We start from the raw sequence: 17,989 nt of genomic DNA, 5'->3' as shown, positions 1-17,989 counted from the left end.
CCTTTCATTTAATTCTCTTGTTTTTCTGTTCTACAGATGGGGTACTTTCCATCAACATATGTAGAGGAGGTTGATGAGTGAAGAGTGTATTTCAATGCTGAACCATCCCTGAATTTGGTGCACAGTTTTAGGATAACATTATATCCATCTATGCCACCAAGATTGGTTTGGTTTGAGACAGATCTCCATTTGTGACTGATATGTCACTATTCTTCCTGGAGTCCGGGTGATTCGTAGAGAATCACCAATTCTAGACGGAAGGATAACAAACATTCTCTCTACCAAGAAACAAGAGGCCTTTTACTTTTGTAAGCTGCAATATAATTTTAGCACTAGGTAATTTGTGAGTGTAGTATTGGAGGTAAGAGTGTACTAGTATCTTCTCTACTTTCATGCTTGCTCTGTATATCCAGGATCTGGCATACTGCTCCATCTTGTCTTATAGCTAGCCATGCAGTTATCTTAAGAAGATTATGCTACTTCCTGTGCTACTTGTGTATTTCTTTTAATGTAAGTTGAAGCTAATTTCATGTGTTTTATTTTTGCAATTGCAATTCTGTCGGTGAAATATTCATTTGTATATAAAATCAATGGTACTATTAATCGAAGCGATGTAAACATTCTCATTAAATGATCTTCCTTATACATTTTAAGACACAGTATGCTTGGTGTTCTGTATAGGATTTTTTTCTCTTGCTGTACATTCCTGTCTCATATTATAGTATCCTACACTGAGTTGTTAAACTACTAGTACTTGATACTTTGTTACACAAGTTAAGTAACCATTAGGTATTGTATCTGATTCTATATATTCATTTGTTAAAACATAGGAGTTCTATAAAACCATGATAGGAAAAGTGGTATAGATCTATCTTTTACAAACATTAGTTAGTGGTGTTAGTTAACTAATGTTTAGTTAGTGATGGAGAAACATAGGAAACAATGAAAATGCATACTAGGGACACAACGGACAATAATGAGTGAAAATATGATTACTTGTGATGCTCAGTTGTATTAGTGAATTAGACCAGATATGTGTTTGTAAAGGTGGATGATATTATGACCATAATGAATTCTCTGTAGTTCATAATTTTACTGGTGTAATGAGATTCTTTACAGGTCTTTGTAACCTATGTATGAAAAGGATGCTATGTATGAAAAGGATGCTTGGTAATTTTGAAAATTACAAAAAGCTATAATTGTATGCAGGCCTGAAATTGCTGCTTATATCCAATATTTGCGGAAATGGTTATTGTGTGGATGGGTATGGTTTTGTGAAATCTTGTTGCTCTTTTTTCTACTAGGTAAAATTGTTAGGTACATGTACTTCAGCATAGTAGTAGTAGTATCCATAGGTAATGCCTTATACTGGCCTCATCCTACTGCCAGAGAGCAGAATTGTATAGTTAACTGGTAGATATTTACAAAGGGAGTTTGACAAATAGATAGACAAGTATGACAAAAACATTTCCTTTGGATGCCTTTTTAGAATGAAAGGTGCTTTTTAAGAGAAATCAAAAGAACTACACAAAAAGGGAACATGGATTGTAGTGTACAAGTGCTTTGCCCAACATTTGGGCCTTCTGTGTTGTTGGTGTCAGTTGTGGGTGTATGTTGATAATTAAGATTTTTCCATGATGATGAAACCATAATTTTGAAAATGTGGATATTGTACAAAATGTTCATACTTAAAGCAAGTGTTGGAACTTTATTACCAACATATTAATCCAGGATTATGATTGATGAATACTATAACATTATATAAGCAAGTTATTGGTATATCCTCTTTTACTTGGTAGTATTGATATGAAAAGTCAACTTTGAAGAACATATTTTACTCTACTTTGCATGGGTGTAGTTCAGTATACATACCGTTAGGCCACACCAATTTAATTTGTTGCTTCTCAGATTTCCCGACCCATTTTTTTCTATTTGGAAAAAAAATTTAGTCCCAAGAAAAATGATATGGGTTTACGTTATGGTAATAGTAGTAATTAAAAATAAGTAAATGCAACACACATAATTTCAGTATAAAAGCAATTCCCTTTATTCAGAACGGTGGTATCAAATTAAAGGAAGAGATTAATTGGATAAGTCATGCAATGAAAAGCTGAAAACTTGACTACTGACCTTTTTTTGTGTTATATAAGCCTCATACGTCGTATGTTCACCCCAGACTTTTTGCAAAATTTCATTTTATTTTTTTTTCCGACCGCCCGCCCCTATATTTTTCTGAAAAAATCAGAGAAGCAACAAATTAGATTGGTGTGGCCTTATCTTTGAAAGTTTCAAACAAGTGGAATTGGATGTATAAGAAACAGCTGGAGTGCTTTGACTCTGTACATTGGAAAATATACCTTTAATCAGTCTGTGATTTCCATGTGTTCATTGGGTCTATGTTTTTAATTAATGCAGATAGAAAGCAGTTAGGATAAAGATTTGAGTTTCCCTTGAAGTTTTGAAAAGTTGCCAAGGCTGAAATGTGTACTCAATGCTAAATAAAAGATGGGAAAATGTGATAGAAATATCACAATGTCTCTGAATCACAAGTTGTGGAGTGGACAAAAAACAAACAAACAACTATAGAGATTCGTGACTCTATTACGTTGTAAATATATTATTTAAGTATAAAGGTTAAATCCAGAAACACTGAAAACTCGATATAACACGGGAACATACTTTCAATACCACAAACTTAGCAAAATACATGAAAGATCATGTACTAGTAACTGAGAAAGTTTTTGTCCGCGCAAGGACTTCTGGGTGGGTGCCGATCAACATCCGGGACTGAGGGCGACCTTTGACCTGTATCGCCTTTCCACATATCAGATGAGGTGATTTGATCACGGCGCATTATTCATCAGTTTCCCTGGTTTTCTCACCGGTAAGTCCATATCAGAGGTTCTTATGTGGGTGGGACCTCCGTAACAAAGTATTCTAGCGAGTTTGGGTAAAGTAGACGTTTGTAATGAGCCGTAAGGTGGAATTTCTTCGGTTTCGTCTCGGTGTAGCGTGCAAGTTGGCAAACAATGCACGGCGAACATGTTCTGTTGATCGAACTGGCATGGCCACCACTCTCTTGTCTCAACATCGTGTCTTGCGGCGTTGTTTGCGGCCCTAACGCTCAAAATGGGACCGTACAACTTCATTTATTTATAAGAAACGCGTACAGGAAGTTTCATGTTGGAAATCGAACGATTCGGGACGTTTTGTGGGGGGTGCCTGCTTTCCTAGTTGCTATGCTGTTCCAACAGGGTGGCTTTGTGTCCTGTGGCCAACCCAGTCGGCCATTTTGTGCTTGTCTAAATCCGTCTCGTGTTCACTTCAAAAGCGAAACGCAATACGTAAACGGCACTTTGAACGTCTGCTTCTCCAATTTTGTGCATTTGTGTGTTGTTCTAAGCATAGTTAGGGGATATAGGATTGTTGTTGACATTCGAGGTTCCAGTTGTGGTGCTTGTTGGTTGAGCTGTCAATCAAAATTATCCCAGACAATTGAAGTCTGCGCCTGCGTGACAACGCCCAGAGCAACTGGCTCATTAATTACAGGGGCACTGCCTGGGGTGTCATGCCAACTCGATTGTTCTTGTAAATTTCCATATTTTACTCTTTGCTGCTTTCCTCAAGGTAGATTAATACTGCTGTTGGTTCTACCTGTATCAACAATGGGATTTGTTATTTTTTAAAATTTGTTTATCTAACAATGGGATTCTAGAATGTTATTTGGAGAGTATTTTCACAAGCTGTGAAGTTTGTTATACTAGCAACACAGCAACTGCCAACACATAGTTTTTGTACAGAATGTACATGTACACAGGTAGGTGTGTGTATGCATAGTATTGCATACCATGTACAGTATATATCTGTGCGTACAAATTGAGCCTTACTCTACTTGTTTTAAATTCTGTATTGTATACAGGATTTCTGTGTAAAAAGATAGTAGGGGCAGGTTGCAGAAATTGGAAGGGGAATTTGGAGCTGGGACTCAAATGATTTGATTGAAAATCATGTGAGAAGCCTCTATCACATTGTTTGTCTTAGTGTAGTCTGAGAGCAACTTGAAACTGGGACCAATGCAGACAACATTTAGTATCTTACAGACTCTACCTTGCACTCTGTTTTAAGCAAATGTCATGAAAATCGTGTAAGGATTATAGCTGTGAAAAAACTGTATGGAACAAAACTGCATTATGTTATGTCAAGCATTTTATTCAAATCCCAAAGTTGAACTGTATTTGTAAGGTCACCTTTCCACCAGGCTGTTGTAAAACCACAATGCAAGAAAAATCTGTTGGGTGTGTGACTGTGTCACGCATGTGTATTGAGCGCTGATCGTGGTTGATGTGGACTGTTTCTCCAATCCTCAGGATCAGAAGGCCTAACCGTGATGGCGGAGGGGGATCAGGTTACAGAAATGGTGGCCGACAGCACCAGTCTGAAGGTGCCTGTAACAAGTGCGTCCGCAATCACCGTGAACGGAGTCAAACCACGCGTGTACTACCAGTGCGACCAGTGTCCATATCTGAGTGAAAACCGCTTCGCCCTCATTCGCCACTATCGTACCCACACAGGCGAAAAGCCCTTCAAGTGTAAGCATTGCCCCTCTGCATTTGCGCAGGCATATGACCTGAAACGCCACAGTATGGCCATACACGATCAATCCAAGCCCCACAAGTGTCCAAAGTGCGAGTTTGAGTGCCTGCGCAAAGCCAACCTGGTTGCTCACATACGGAGGGCCCACTCCGACGGGAAGCCATTCAAGTGCAGCTATGGGAAGTGCTCCTACAGTACCACCACTAAGAAGTACCTACAGGTACACATGGCTATCCATGCCAACAAGGTGAGATGACCTTCTGCCCCCCCTGCACATGTCTCTAACTCGACCCCTTTGCACTACCCCTGCCTGCTGCATGGTATGCTGCCTAGAAAACATTGGACTGATCTAACAGCTGCAATGTCAACAAGCAAAGATTAACACATACCTTCACCACAATGTGATCAGCCATGCATGAGTTGGACAGAAGCTTCTCTCTGGTGGCTATTTTGATTATTCTGCCTGCTTGCTACCAATGTCATGCATACAAATTACAAGCATGCTATCTGCCGTACAATGTCAAGCCACCTGTATCTGTGTATGTGTACCAGTAATCCCTGTAAAAGTAACTCGGTATGCACAGTTCTTTGTTTGACAGGGCTATACATACTGATGATGCCTAAAAATACATCACTTATGTCTTACCTGACAACCCTCTTCATACCTCCTTTCCTTCCTTCAGGCATTCCTTGGCTTCCTTTCCTCTAAGAGAAGCAAGCATGAAATCTAATTTTCTCCTCATAATCACGCTTTTGGTCATCTACTTACTAGTACTACTTTCCCTTTCCTGCCAATGATCACCACAGCTACCTGTGGGTGGCTCGGTAATGAGGTTTCAGAACTTCAAAGACAAATTTTAGTTAGCTTTAGCTTTAGCCTTTATTTATTTAACCAGGATATACACACTTTGGAGAGTCATTTTAATCTGAAGTTGCAGGTATAACAAACACAAATGGTCAGGTACTAGTAATCGTTTCAATACATTATAACATGTACATCAAATGTACATCTCTATTTGTCCAAGATTGCCAGCCAAATCCTTGCACCATCTAGTCCACCTGTCTCCAAGTATTATTACATGTAACAACACATGTAACAGACTGTTCCCATGTTTTCCCTGCAGGAGAGGTACCAGTGCAGCAAGTGTGAGTACAAGTGTCCTCACCAGTGGATCCTGACTCGCCACATGCGCAAACACGAGCGGGAAGAACAGCGTGCGGCGGAACAGGCGGCGTGGGAAGCACAGCAGACTAAAGTGGAGCCGGAGTCCCAAGTCACAGTCGTTCAGGGGCAGGTACAGGTACAGTACCATTTCCAGATTTCCCTTTGCTACAAGATGATATGGTTACGGGAAATTTCTGCAGCTATTTCTCGCAAACCACTCAAAGATGCAGCCCAAAAAGATCTCATATTAATGATTGTATGACTTTTGTATCTGTTCACCTCCAGCCAGCGCAGGCTCAAGTCCAGATGAACAGTGCCCAGAAGGTTCCGGTTCTCATTGCCAAAGGTTTCCCCCCGTCTCAGCGCCCTCCCATCCAGAAGCTCTTCATCACTCCCAGCTCAGCTCAACAAATAGCAACCATAGCCAGGACAGTCGTTACCTCGGCAATACCGGTGGTGGGAGCAAACTGGGCACCCAAGACTGTCAGCATCACCATCCCTGTACAGTCTACAAGTACCATCCCTGTACAGTCTGGGAACACCATATCTATACAGCCTGGGAGCACCTTACAAGTACAGTCTCCCGGCACCAGCCAGTCACAACCACCCACAGTAAACCTCACCACCAGCCAAGGGAACCTCACAACTTCACCAAAAAGCCCCCGATCGTCGTCCCGCGGTAATGCCGGGAAAAGGAGGAACAGAGATGATGATGAAATGAGTACCAGCAGCGCAGGACGTCACTCCGTCCCCGGCAGTTTGATTGACAAACCGTTCCAGTGTGACATGTGTGGGTTTGCCTTTACTCACAACTGGCTACTACAGGTTAGTAGGAAATTACTCCAACTTGATTAGTGATCATGTATTCAAAACCTGTATAGTGTTGAGTAATGTATTGAAGTTTTAGATCCTAAACCATACCAAATTTGTAGTCTTTGAGAGAGATGATTGAAGGCTACTTTGCCAGAGGATTATGTTGATAGGACTGTGGCTATTGCTGATGTTTGCTTTAATCGATATAGATTTACTGTATGGATGAGCCAACAACTGTTTTTTCATGGCTTTTTTTATAAGTTTACACTGATGCTACTTCCTATTGTATTGAATATGTGAATTTTGTAGTACGGCGGCCATCATATATGGGCCATTTTTAAATCACTGGAATATATTATCCCCCACTAGCGGCACATAAAGACCCATCAGTACAGTGGGAAGAACAAGCAGCAGCTGTTGGCCCGGAGTCTGCTGCGAGCTGCCCGTAACCAGCTGGAGCGGCCGCGCCCCTTCAAGTGTGAGGAGTGCGGCTTCGCCTTCATCCAGAACTGGCTGCTGCAGAGGCACCTGCGATCACATGCTGCACGCAGGATGAAGGTGAGGGTTAAGGACAAGTCCACTAGTCCGATTGTCCTGGGCTAGTGAAAGTGCTGATCAGACAGATGCATGTCCTATCTCACTTGCCCAATTGGGCAAGTTAGATATTTAGTGAGATGTTGATATACATGTACTTGTTACTTTTGACAGTCATGGCATCAAGCATTGTTCAACACAGAAAAATAGAGCCAATAGTAAAAGAATTTCATTGCTGGAAGTATACATGCAAAGAATTTTTTCTAAATTTTGGGCGTGTGCTTCGGGCTAGCAATTTTTGTACTTGCCCGATAGGACAAATGAATTTTAGAAAACTTGTTGAACCCTGGTTAAGCCATTGCCATTTAATCTAAAATATACACTTTGAATTTCAAAGTGATTTCAAAAATCATTAGGTAGTACCTAATGACTACACTAATGGTAGCATTACATTTGGTCCCTTGAATCTGCTAGCTTCTAACACTGTTGTTGTCTGACTGCATTTTTGTATGTAACCTTTTCTTGTCTCTTTTCAGCAACAGGAGCAGGGTACATACTTTGCTGGAAAGATGATCACACAAGTCCAGGTATGTTTGATTCATGTCATGGTAGCTGATCCATTTTCTGTCTCACCCCTAGAGACTGCTATATTATAAAGTATATATTATCATAAATGCAATTGCCCAAATCTAGTAATTGTTCAAAATGTCAGAAATGCATTTCTGGTTAAGCATTGGCTTAGATTCCAAGAATCCATACCTCCATGACTGAAAAGTCTACTTAATGTTATTTCACCTTGTGTCAGCCAAACACAAATAATGCATGAAGTGTAGTCTAGTTTCCTGTATGACAAGCATGTACTGTATACATACCTGTGTACCTTCCACCCCCTGCAGCACCAGCCCCAGCAGCTGATCCAGGGCCAGACCTTTGCTCCACAGACCATCACAGTCCAGCAGAACACCTTCAAACAGGAGATCAGTGACAGTGAGGAGGATAGTGAGGATGATGATGTGTACAGTGATGAAGATGACTCCCTCTCACCCATCCCTGCTTCCAAACTACAGGAGTATCAGTGTAACTTCTGTCCTTTCCAGGTTGGTTCATTTGATGATATTACAGAAAGGAGGAGTGAAAGGAAACTTTTGTTAATTATTTTGTGTGGCATATGGATACACCTACACGTGGTAAAAAAGTAAAAATGTGTTACGAACAAGGTTGCTGTTTTTTTCTACTTCACCCTTATTGTGTTTTGTTGTGTCTCTCCATATGTGTGCGTGTGTTTCCACCATTTAGATATTCAAATACTGTTGCCATTATACTCAGTGCTGCTACATTATTTTTATTGGTGTGACTGCAAGGGCTGCAAAGCAGTGTGGGTAAGGGGGCGAAGTCTGTCACCTCTGATGTTTATCCTTGTGTGAGTGTCAAAGTTTGCAGAACACATCTTGTGACTAACACAACCTTCCCTCCGCAGGCTAACAATGGACTGTCCCTGGCAAACCACCTTCGCATCCACAGTGATAAAACCTTCCAGTGCAATGTGTGTGAATTCTCTACCAGAAACAGGTGAGAACCATTTACACTGTAGTACACCATACACAAGCTTTCTTCTTTTGTCCCAAACATGTTCCTGTTGATTTTAGTAGATTATATTGTCCAGTTTGACATTTAACTTTTTTTTGGATAGCTGAGCAAAGACAGGGATATAGAATTAGTAAACAGAAGTAGTAAACTAGATGTTTAAAAGGTGAAGATGTTAAGCAATGTGTGATTGTATCTTAGAATACTAATACCCTTTTCCTGGTAGACGTTCTCTTACAAGAATAACAGGATGTTATAGTGTTTTGACAGCTTTACTCTTAGCTCACAAAATTAAGCAGAATCTAAAATTCATATGGTTTTGTTCTTAATGATGTGTGATACTGCATAGGTATTCAGTCTTCTAAAGGTTTGTTGTTTGTCCTCCACAGGAAAGATTATGTCACCCACGTGCAGGAACACGCCAACAAGAAGCATCACTGCTCCTTCTGCAGTCTGACGTTTGAGTCAGGGATTGGCTTGTCCAACCACATCAGAGGACACATGGGGGAGAACAAGTACAGGTCAGTGTTTCTTGTGTCAAGACATGTCATAGATGTTCTCTCTGAGCAGAGGGTTTTCACAGTGCTGACTGATGTAGGCTATAGTTTTGCAGTCTTTGGCAAAAATGACTTCTCAGTGTGATCAGTGGTCAGTTGTGCTGATGCTATATTCCCACTCCCAGGTAGAGTTCTTATTGAAGCACTTTTTTCCTCACCGTCCCCAGCCTGCATTTGGATTAGGTGTTTAATTGAAATAAAGATAAGGAGCCTGTACAGTCATCCTGATTTGTGAAAGAAGTTTGCTTGTCAAAAAATACATGTATAAGGAATCAAAAGCAGTTCCAGCACCATTTTGGAAAGCCTGTGCTAAACCCATTGCTAGTCCTCACGACAGCATAAAACATAACAATAACATGATATCCTCTCCTCCTGCAGATGTGATCACTGCCCCTTCTCAACCAACCAGCGGAGAGTCCTGGAGCGCCACGTGAAGCGCAGCCACACCCGCAAGCCCCTGCAGCCAACCATGATCATCAAACCGAACCTGGCCCCCATCAGCCAACCACAGGAGAGCTTACATGCAGACTTGGGGCCGTCAGACATCGGTCAGGAAGTGACAGTGGGGTTGGACGGGGAGGAAGAACTAGAGTACGAGTCGGTTATCTTTGAGTGTCGCTACTGCGGCCGGCAGTTTGATATCCAGGAGGAATGGGTTCGGCACACGCAGAGGCACATGTGGTGAACAGATACATATCTCCGCAACAACAATACAGTACATGTGTGTGGCGTAGATTGTGCTTTCTCAGGTCTACTGTAAATGCGGAAGCTTTTGTAGCGGCTTTATTTTTGCTGTTTTGTGGTGACCTCTTGGTGAATTGGTGACATCTGAAATATCCTATGTTTCACCACTATACTATAGAATTGCTTCAAACACAAATTTTAAACATCACAAAAGCCTCCTTTTTTCTTTCTGCTACAAAATAAAACCACATGGAAAGAGAATTTACAGTATTATATACCAAGGTCTTGAATTGTTGAGTCTAAATAATATGGAAGATTGTAGTTGGACCATAAAATACCTCTGTGAAGGATGTATCTTTGTTTTACTGAAGCTGTGACTATTTCTAAGCATCGCTGTATTTATTCCAACTTGATGGCATTGTACATTGTCAAATGATTTGGGTTTTACCCTACTGTCTGTTATATGTAACTGACCAACCCTGCCATTGGGCAGTAAATTAAAGCTCTAGTGTTTTTCTCAGATAAATGTGATAGAAGTTTCTCTTGAAATGTTAAGTACAGCAGTTTGGGACCTTTCCCAAGTGTCCTTGTAACTGTTACAGTAGTAGTAGTATCCAACTAACAAGACAAGAGCAGTAGAAAGGCTTGAATTGTTGTGCCGTGCTGATGTGATTATGTCCTACATGTAGACATGTAATTTATGACAGGTGAAGCATTGGATGTATTTATACTAAGCAATTTTGAAGTGACGTAGTCCCTCAGTAGATGTACGACTCGTAATGTGTGGATATGTGTTATTTACTGAAAAGTAGCAAAAGTGCTGATGAAAATAGCACTTAAAGGATTACAATTTGTGTGAACAAAGCTGCTAACTTAATGCTTACGTAACTTCATACTTGCTCTTTCACACAGTTGCCTTAATGTAATTCTAGCAAGATATTGAAAGCACCGGTAGTGCTTTTCCAAGTGCTTCAAGAGACTTAGAGTGCTTCAAGAGATTATTTTACACAGTAAACAAAGAAACTTGGTACCTAACTTAAAAATGTTTTATCTGCTTTGTGTAAAGGGGAATCTAGACTGACACTAGTCTAACATGGCTATAGCTTCAACCTATGATTTTCTTCATTTGGATATCTGCACAACTATAGTGCAAAGTAGCTGGTGACTATAAGGGTATGAATATTTGTATGTATATGTAACAGTGGGCCTGCAGAAAGTAACCAATACCTCAGGTTCAACTTCTGGCTTGAACATATTTTTGCTGTTAATGACAGATTATTCACCTGCAAAGTTTCAGATTTTCTGTAGTTTACCCATTTTTGTTTGTTTCTAATTTGCTATAATTGAGTGTCTGTAATGATCAGAAATCAGAATGTAGATAATGCACTGGTCTGTAAAACAGTACAATTGAGTTTTTTTTCCTCACATAAAATGGGACTGTAAGGGGGGCTTGTACTGCTTGACACTATACCAGCTTGAAAAGGTGAATAAATTGTCAGCAGTGGACTTTGGCTATTTTGATGTTGTGTATTTCAAACTGGAAGCATTAATGCTTAAACGTAGCATGGAGTACAGATATAGAAATTGTATGAAATACTATGAGTATGAGTCAAAAACAAATTACATTCACATTTGAACCAGGGAATTAACTATTATGATTGATTCAACTCAAGTTGAACGTCCTTGGTGTTCACCACGGCTTGTGAGGGGGAGAACAAGTCTTAAAAAATTCATAATTTTTTGGTTGAAGATGAATACTTGGAGTGCAATAGAATGATAGATAGGTAGGGACCCATTCTATTTTGTTTACCAGGTCTCTACGCTCGACTTTTTTTTGAGGGAGCAATTACAATGTACACATGTATGGGGGCCCTGCCAAACTACATGGGACATGTATCTAGGCTAATCAGTTCAGTTCATCCTCTTTTTGGAGGTGACAGTAATATGTTCAAAAAATCTTGTGATAGGTAGCACTCAAGGAAATGTTCAAGAAAGATAATCTTACTGGTAATGTTGTCAAAACAGTTGCAAGTAAACTTGAAATGCAGGTACTGTACCATGAAAACAAGGAGGTTGTAACCTTATTGACGAAAGAAAGTACTGTTGAGGGAAACTAAATGTCAGCCAATAGCTATGCAGGAAGATGTTTTTGTTTGGTCATAATTTATGCAGAACACTGACTTGAACAAGACTAATGAAGATTATTTTACGGAAGTAAATTCCTGTAGAAAATATAAAAGCTAGAAAGTGCGCAGTTCAGAACTAGTCTCAGCAGTGACAACATTACTGCTGTCCACTTGCTGCTCTTTACTGCTGCAGACACGGTGGCTTATTTGGACTGTGGTAAGTTGGAATTTTTTTTAAAGATGAGGTACGCCTACACTGGTTTAGTTAATGAAAGCCGAAAGTAGTGTGTCAATAGGACAAGGAAAATCTTTCAGATATTTATACTTGTCTTAATTTACTTTTAAAAGGCTTATCCATACAAAAATGTGTATTGCACATTGAAAGATGGAATACTGCTTCCAGGCAAGTTTTATGTATAATAAAACATTAAATACTACAAAAGAACTTGGCTAGGCTTATCTATAACTTTTGATATGTAACTATTGTTCCAGGTATGGCACCGACAATCTCTCTCTTTGTTGTCCTTGTGCTGATGGCACTTGGCGAGTGTCAGAACGTGTCAACCGACAACTTCGAGCAGTGGAACCTGTTCCGCGAGCAGTGTGAGAAGGACGAGTCCTGCAGCTACGAGACCACCATGGTCATCAAGAAGGAACAGGACCAGGACAGCGAGATCAAGAACGTGAGCAGAGCTGTCTCCAACGTGGCACAAGACGTCCAGAAAGTTAAGCAAGACACAGAGAACCTGGAGGGGCTGAGGACGGAACTCCGTTTCATCAATGCGAAGATCGACGTGTTGCTGGAGAACAACTTCACAACGAACAACCACGGGCTGCTGGGTACCGGCACAGGAAACTCTGCCCCCATCATTCCCACTTCCACTCAACTGTCATCCTGGTCAGGGAACCCATCCAACATCTCTGCTCTGGACATAGGCTGGCTTCGACAGAAGAATAGGCTGTTCCGAGATGCACATGGCAGCATGACGCGATCCTTGACCCCGTATGTAGCCCCGGTGCTCTTCAAACGTAAATGGTGTGAAGGAAGACTGACTCCCTATCCCACTGCAGGTATGTGTTGACTGCTCTAAATTTCGTGTAGTAATAGAAGATTGTTGGCCACGCAAAAAATGTCAAGTTGAAGATCTATCTTTTCATTCTACATGAAACTGAGAGCATAAATATGTTGAAAAAGTCCCTAAAAATTCCAACATTTTGGAAAATGTTGTTTTAAGTCTTGAAAATCCTGTAGTATTACATTTAGCTCTCAAGGAAATGGTCAAGAAAAATGATCTTATCGGGATTGTTGTCACAACAGTGTCTCATAGGGGCTCTCAAAGTTCAGGTGCAGTCACTGTACCATGACAGACAGTACTGTAACTGTAGACTAAAGGTTAACCAATAGCTTAAGGTAGGAAGATGTTTTTGTTTGGTCTTAATTTATGCAGCACACCAACTTGAAGAAGGGAAGGTCACCTTTAGGAAGTAAATTCCTGTAGAAAATATATACGGCCAAATTCTAAATCTGACAGTTTAAGAATACAAAAATGCTCTCTGCAGTAGTTTCCTGTCATAAAATTAAGTCTGTGTATGGGTATGGGTAGAAATTTGTGTCCAGTCCAAAAAGGAAATTTCTTTCCCAGGACAGAGGGACGGGTTTTGGAGACAGCCCTGTATCTGATAAAATAGTACTGTAAATGCATTTAAGTTCGGGATTTAATTTTGCGGTAGCGGGAAAAATGACTTTTCGCGGTGGATTTAAATTCGCGGTAACACCATAGACTGCAGTCCAATACCATAATAAAAAAAATGTTTGCGGTGGATTTAAGTTCGCGGTGAAGTGGTCACCGCGAAAACCGCGAACATTAATCCACCGCGAACATTTCTGCATTTACAGTATTGCTTGTAGGAAGTTTGAAAGTTTCTCACCACAAAACTAACAACCCGTTATATAATATTTTTGTTTGTTCAGGCTGTAAGGGGACGTTGACATCTGTGGGAGAACCAGAGGTGATGTTACAACATAGTGAATTGTATGGAGCCTGGATGACTGACCCTGTCGGAACAACATGCACGGATAATGTCTGGTTCATGAGCGGATATAAAGGCAACTCTGTCCCAGAGTACTCCACAGTCTGGGACTTCCAGTCAGGGTGGGCCTGCACCCCCTACACGCTGCCACAGTACTGGGCTGGTACAGGACATGTGATGTACAATGGGAGCGTGTACTATACCAAGTTCAACTCCCGTACAATGGTTAAGTATAACCTTGCCACTAGAGCAGCCATATACCAAGACCTTCCCTCCACAGTCAATTACAACTCACCCTTCTACAGGTACAAGATGGGGATGTACACATACACAGATTTTGCTGTGGATGAGAAGGGTCTGTGGATTGTCTTTGCCACACCAACTAACCAAAGGAACATGGTGGTTGCAAAGCTTGATCCAGAAACCCTCCAAATCACAGACATGTGGAACACAAGCTATCCCATAGAGTATGTAGGCAACACTTTCATGATCTGTGGGGTTCTGTACACCATCACCAACTACCGATCCCCAAGCTACATCCACTATGTGTTTGACACGAACACTGGGGATACCTCCTTCCTAAACGTCTCCGTCCCCATCCAAACTAACCTGTACAGCCTTGACTACAACCCTCGGGATGGTTTTCTGTATGGGTGGGACAGTGGCAAACTGGTTATCTATAACATCACCTTTGATACATCCACACCTGTACCAGCCCAGCAGTGGCCTAACGTACCCACCCTGCCCTCTGAGAATGACAGAACCATGACAGAGACTGAGGAGAAGACGCACCTGTTGTCAGAGAACAGCCGATTGGAGGAGCAGCTGAACGACATGTCTCCTCGTGTCCACAGTCAGGAGCATCCCCGCAAGATGTGTCACGACGACACAGAGCCACCCAAGTACAATCAATCAGGTAAGTCTTAATACATACAACATGTAGGTGAGAGTGTACATGCACTGTTAGTAGGCAGATGGATCACACATTTATATTTCAAGGATGACATTCATTAACTTTCGCCTGTTTGCTGTAATGTTTTTCACTATTTATGCTCAAACTGATAGAAATACAACCTTGTCTTCATCAAGGAAGTAAGCACTCCAAGCGGATCTCTACTGGGGCTAGCAATGTCAAGTCGGCTAGCCAAAGTCCTTTAATTTTTGCCAATGCAGATTGCTAGCCGACTTGTTATTTCTAGCCCCAGTAGAGATCTGCTTGGAGAGTACAGTCAAACCTGTATTAGCGGCCACCTTTGCATAGCAGCCACCTGGCCATAGTGGCCACTTTTTGTTGGTCCTTTGGTTTCGTAATGATTAAGAAATAGGCTTAGCGGCCACCTGTCCAACGCGGCCACGGCCACATGATTTCCGGTCCCGTTGATACAGAAACACTGCCTATTGCAACCATACTGCAGCCTTATGTCACCCTGCACTGAGTTTGAAATTGTAGTTTGCGAGGATTTGGAGTTCCTGACAGGGTCATTTTGGCGGTAGCAGAAGGTATGCATGCCTTGAGCATTAAAGTCTTTGTCGGTGAGTTTATCGATGGAGACAATGTTACTTGGTGAGAAAGATTAGTGGGAACTGAAATCATGTGTAGCTTGCTCATGGTCAATTGATCAACATTTTCTCTATAGTGGCCACCTGTCTATAGTGGCCATATTTCTCCAGTCCCTTGAGTGGCCACTATAGACAGGTTTGACTGTATTATAACAGTAATCATGGCTTTCTTGTGTTCCAGGCTGTGGGTACCTCACATCTGTGTCTGCCCCAACCCTGCAGAAGATCTTCACTGGTAGCTACTATCGTTCTGGAACATGGATGCAGGACCCAGTAGGGGCTGTCTGTGATGATGCTGTGTACATTCTGCCTTACCATGGACATTCTTCATACAACTTCATAGAGAAGTACACTTCTATGTCCAACTTCAATGCTGGGCACAAGTGTTGTCGGTACTCCCTGCCACACCAACGGTATGGTACAGGACATGTCATGTATAACGGGTCCCTGTACTACAGTACAAGTGGGACCACAAACAACATGGTCAAGTATGACCTGACCACACGCACTGTGACTGCCCGTAAAACACTTCCCGGTGCTGCTTACAGCTACTACCAATACAAGCATGGTGCAAATATTGGCATTGACTTTGCTCTTGATGAAGAAGGCCTATGGGTTATCTATGCTACCTCTGCTAACAGTGGTAAACTTGTCATTAGTAAGCTGAACCCTGATGACCTCAGCATACTGAAAACCTGGCAAACTGACTACCCCAGAGCTTCTGTTGGTGAGGCCTTCATGATGTGTGGGGTGCTGTACACTCTAACTAACTACAAATCACCCGGGGAAATCCACTTCTTCTACAACACTCACACCAGCACTAACTCTTTTGTCAACATCCCTTTCACATTCTACAGTGTACCTGGACATAGTTACAATTACATGTATTCTCTTGACTACAACCCAAAGGACAAGAAGCTGTATGCATGGTACTACCTTTACCGTGGTCAGTACCGGGGTCATCTTGTCACCTATGACATAGAGGTGACTGCACATATCTAGTCTGATGACTAGCTGACATATCAAACACAACCACAAGCTCTACACTAAATAGAACAAATGCAACATTTTCGTCCACTTTGCTCCGTGACCATAGACATCCTGTAACTGTCAACATGTCCTCACTATATTCCACTGTGTCTTGTCTATTGCAAGTATCCTTGCCCCTAGAGTTTCTTTGCTGTTGTAGGGAACTCTAGTCTTGTGTGTTTGAGGCCTGCCCTCTCTGTACATTTGTGCTTTGTATATGAAACGGCAGTTACAGTAAGCTCAAAAGGTTGGCGTGTGGGTGCGTGTTGTAGCATTGTGAGTATTGAGCACCTTTTTTAGGACAGAGACGTGTGGTACATGTATACAATGCAGCATAGCTTTGGAGATTTGTACTAAGTTGTAATGTCATGTTGGTGTGCATGACATAGTGATTTTGGTGAAAAGAATTTTAAGTGCATCTACAAATGTACATGTATGACTTGGCAAGATTTGTTAGAATCCATCTGTTAGAATCCAAAATTATTCTAAATTTACTTTTAAAATATTTGGCCTTCACTCATTAGTTTTAGATGGATTGGCATTTTGAAACAGCTTGGTTAACTTAGCTCATTTCATTGGTCCATATTATCCCAAATATGTCAGTATGTCAAATCATAATGCGATGTGTTGGTGTTACTCAATTGTAATCAAATGTTGTGCATTGTATTTATCTGGAGAGTAGGACCATCGTGTTTGTAATGAGTGATGGTGTTTAGATTGAACACTTTGTATTTCTTTTAATATCTGTAATATACAAGATTCCCAGCATTGTTTTCATGTGTGGGTTTTAAGTGCACTTATCCCAGGATTAAAGTGAAAAGTAATCACGTGTTAAAATGAACACAATGTGAAACTGGTTAGAATATATACGGAATAGTGAGAGTATTATCTAAGATTATCTGATATATACACAACTATTGAAGATTTTTGAAATTTTTATGCTTTATCTTTGGAAAACTCTGGATGAATATTAGTATTTCACCAGTAAAACACCAGTGTAGAATGTTTAACCTATACGGAGAATATAAGTGACTGACTTGTTCCCACTGGTTTCAGAAACAAAGGTAAAATGTTTGGGTTTACAACAACTTTGCCCTTTTTGTGTTGACTAATTTTGATTGATAACAGTTTTTTTGTACTAACTAGAAGTTATCCTGTCCTGTATTAAGGTGTTGCTGTAGTTTTGACAACCTTACAATAAAACTGTCAATTCCTGAAGGGGTCAGGTAAACATCACCCTTTATCACTCAAACTGAAAATGATATGTAATCCAATACTATAGCAGTAATATCTGTATCGAAGTTCACTTACTG

At 41.0% G+C, this 17,989-nt stretch overlaps 3 protein-coding genes across 10 annotated transcripts in view; all 3 read left to right on the top strand.

Moving 5' to 3' along the window:
- LOC118422080 (guanine nucleotide exchange factor VAV2-like) overlaps nucleotides 1-2,374 on the top strand; it is a 33,589-nt gene extending 31,215 nt beyond the window's left edge. For all 6 annotated transcript variants that reach the window (XM_035829603.1, XM_035829605.1, XM_035829601.1 and 3 more), the window contains one exon: nucleotides 37-2,374. In XM_035829603.1, coding sequence (XP_035685496.1) covers nucleotides 37-81 — 45 coding nt within the window. In that variant the 3' untranslated portion in view covers nucleotides 82-2,374. The remainder of the gene's footprint in view (nucleotides 1-36) is intronic.
- Nucleotides 2,375-2,756: 382 nt separating this feature from the next.
- On the top strand, nucleotides 2,757-11,437 carry LOC118422084 (zinc finger protein 2-like). 3 transcript variants are annotated; one of them, XM_035829625.1, is made up of 10 exons: nucleotides 2,757-2,885; nucleotides 4,372-4,840; nucleotides 5,718-5,888; nucleotides 6,044-6,583; nucleotides 6,941-7,129; nucleotides 7,642-7,692; nucleotides 8,002-8,202; nucleotides 8,583-8,674; nucleotides 9,079-9,210; nucleotides 9,625-11,437. In XM_035829625.1, the coding sequence occupies exons 2-10, from the start codon at nucleotides 4,388-4,390 to the stop codon at nucleotides 9,929-9,931; spliced, it is 2,136 nt and encodes a 711-aa protein (XP_035685518.1). In that variant the 5' UTR covers nucleotides 2,757-2,885; nucleotides 4,372-4,387; the 3' UTR covers nucleotides 9,932-11,437. The 3 variants fall into 3 exon arrangements, with proteins under 3 accessions (XP_035685518.1, XP_035685516.1, XP_035685517.1); XM_035829623.1 differs by having other exon boundaries at nucleotides 5,718-5,894; XM_035829624.1 differs by having other exon boundaries at nucleotides 2,776-2,884; nucleotides 4,368-4,840; nucleotides 5,718-5,894.
- A 778-nt stretch (nucleotides 11,438-12,215) lies between these two features.
- LOC118422083 (noelin-2-like) lies at nucleotides 12,216-17,894 on the top strand. The gene is made up of 4 exons (XM_035829622.1): nucleotides 12,216-12,273; nucleotides 12,549-13,127; nucleotides 14,029-15,003; nucleotides 15,829-17,894. Exons 2-4 carry the CDS (start codon nucleotides 12,551-12,553, stop codon nucleotides 16,647-16,649), a joined length of 2,373 nt encoding a protein of 790 aa, XP_035685515.1. The 5' UTR covers nucleotides 12,216-12,273; nucleotides 12,549-12,550; the 3' UTR covers nucleotides 16,650-17,894.
- The last annotated feature ends 95 nt before the right edge of the window (nucleotides 17,895-17,989 follow it).

This window comes from Branchiostoma floridae, chromosome 8 (assembly GCF_000003815.2).
Source record: "Branchiostoma floridae strain S238N-H82 chromosome 8, Bfl_VNyyK, whole genome shotgun sequence".
Classification (NCBI taxonomy): Eukaryota; Metazoa; Chordata; class Leptocardii; order Amphioxiformes; family Branchiostomatidae; genus Branchiostoma; species Branchiostoma floridae.
Note: the sequence above shows the minus strand (reverse complement) of the source record. Positions and strands in the feature narration are given on the sequence as shown.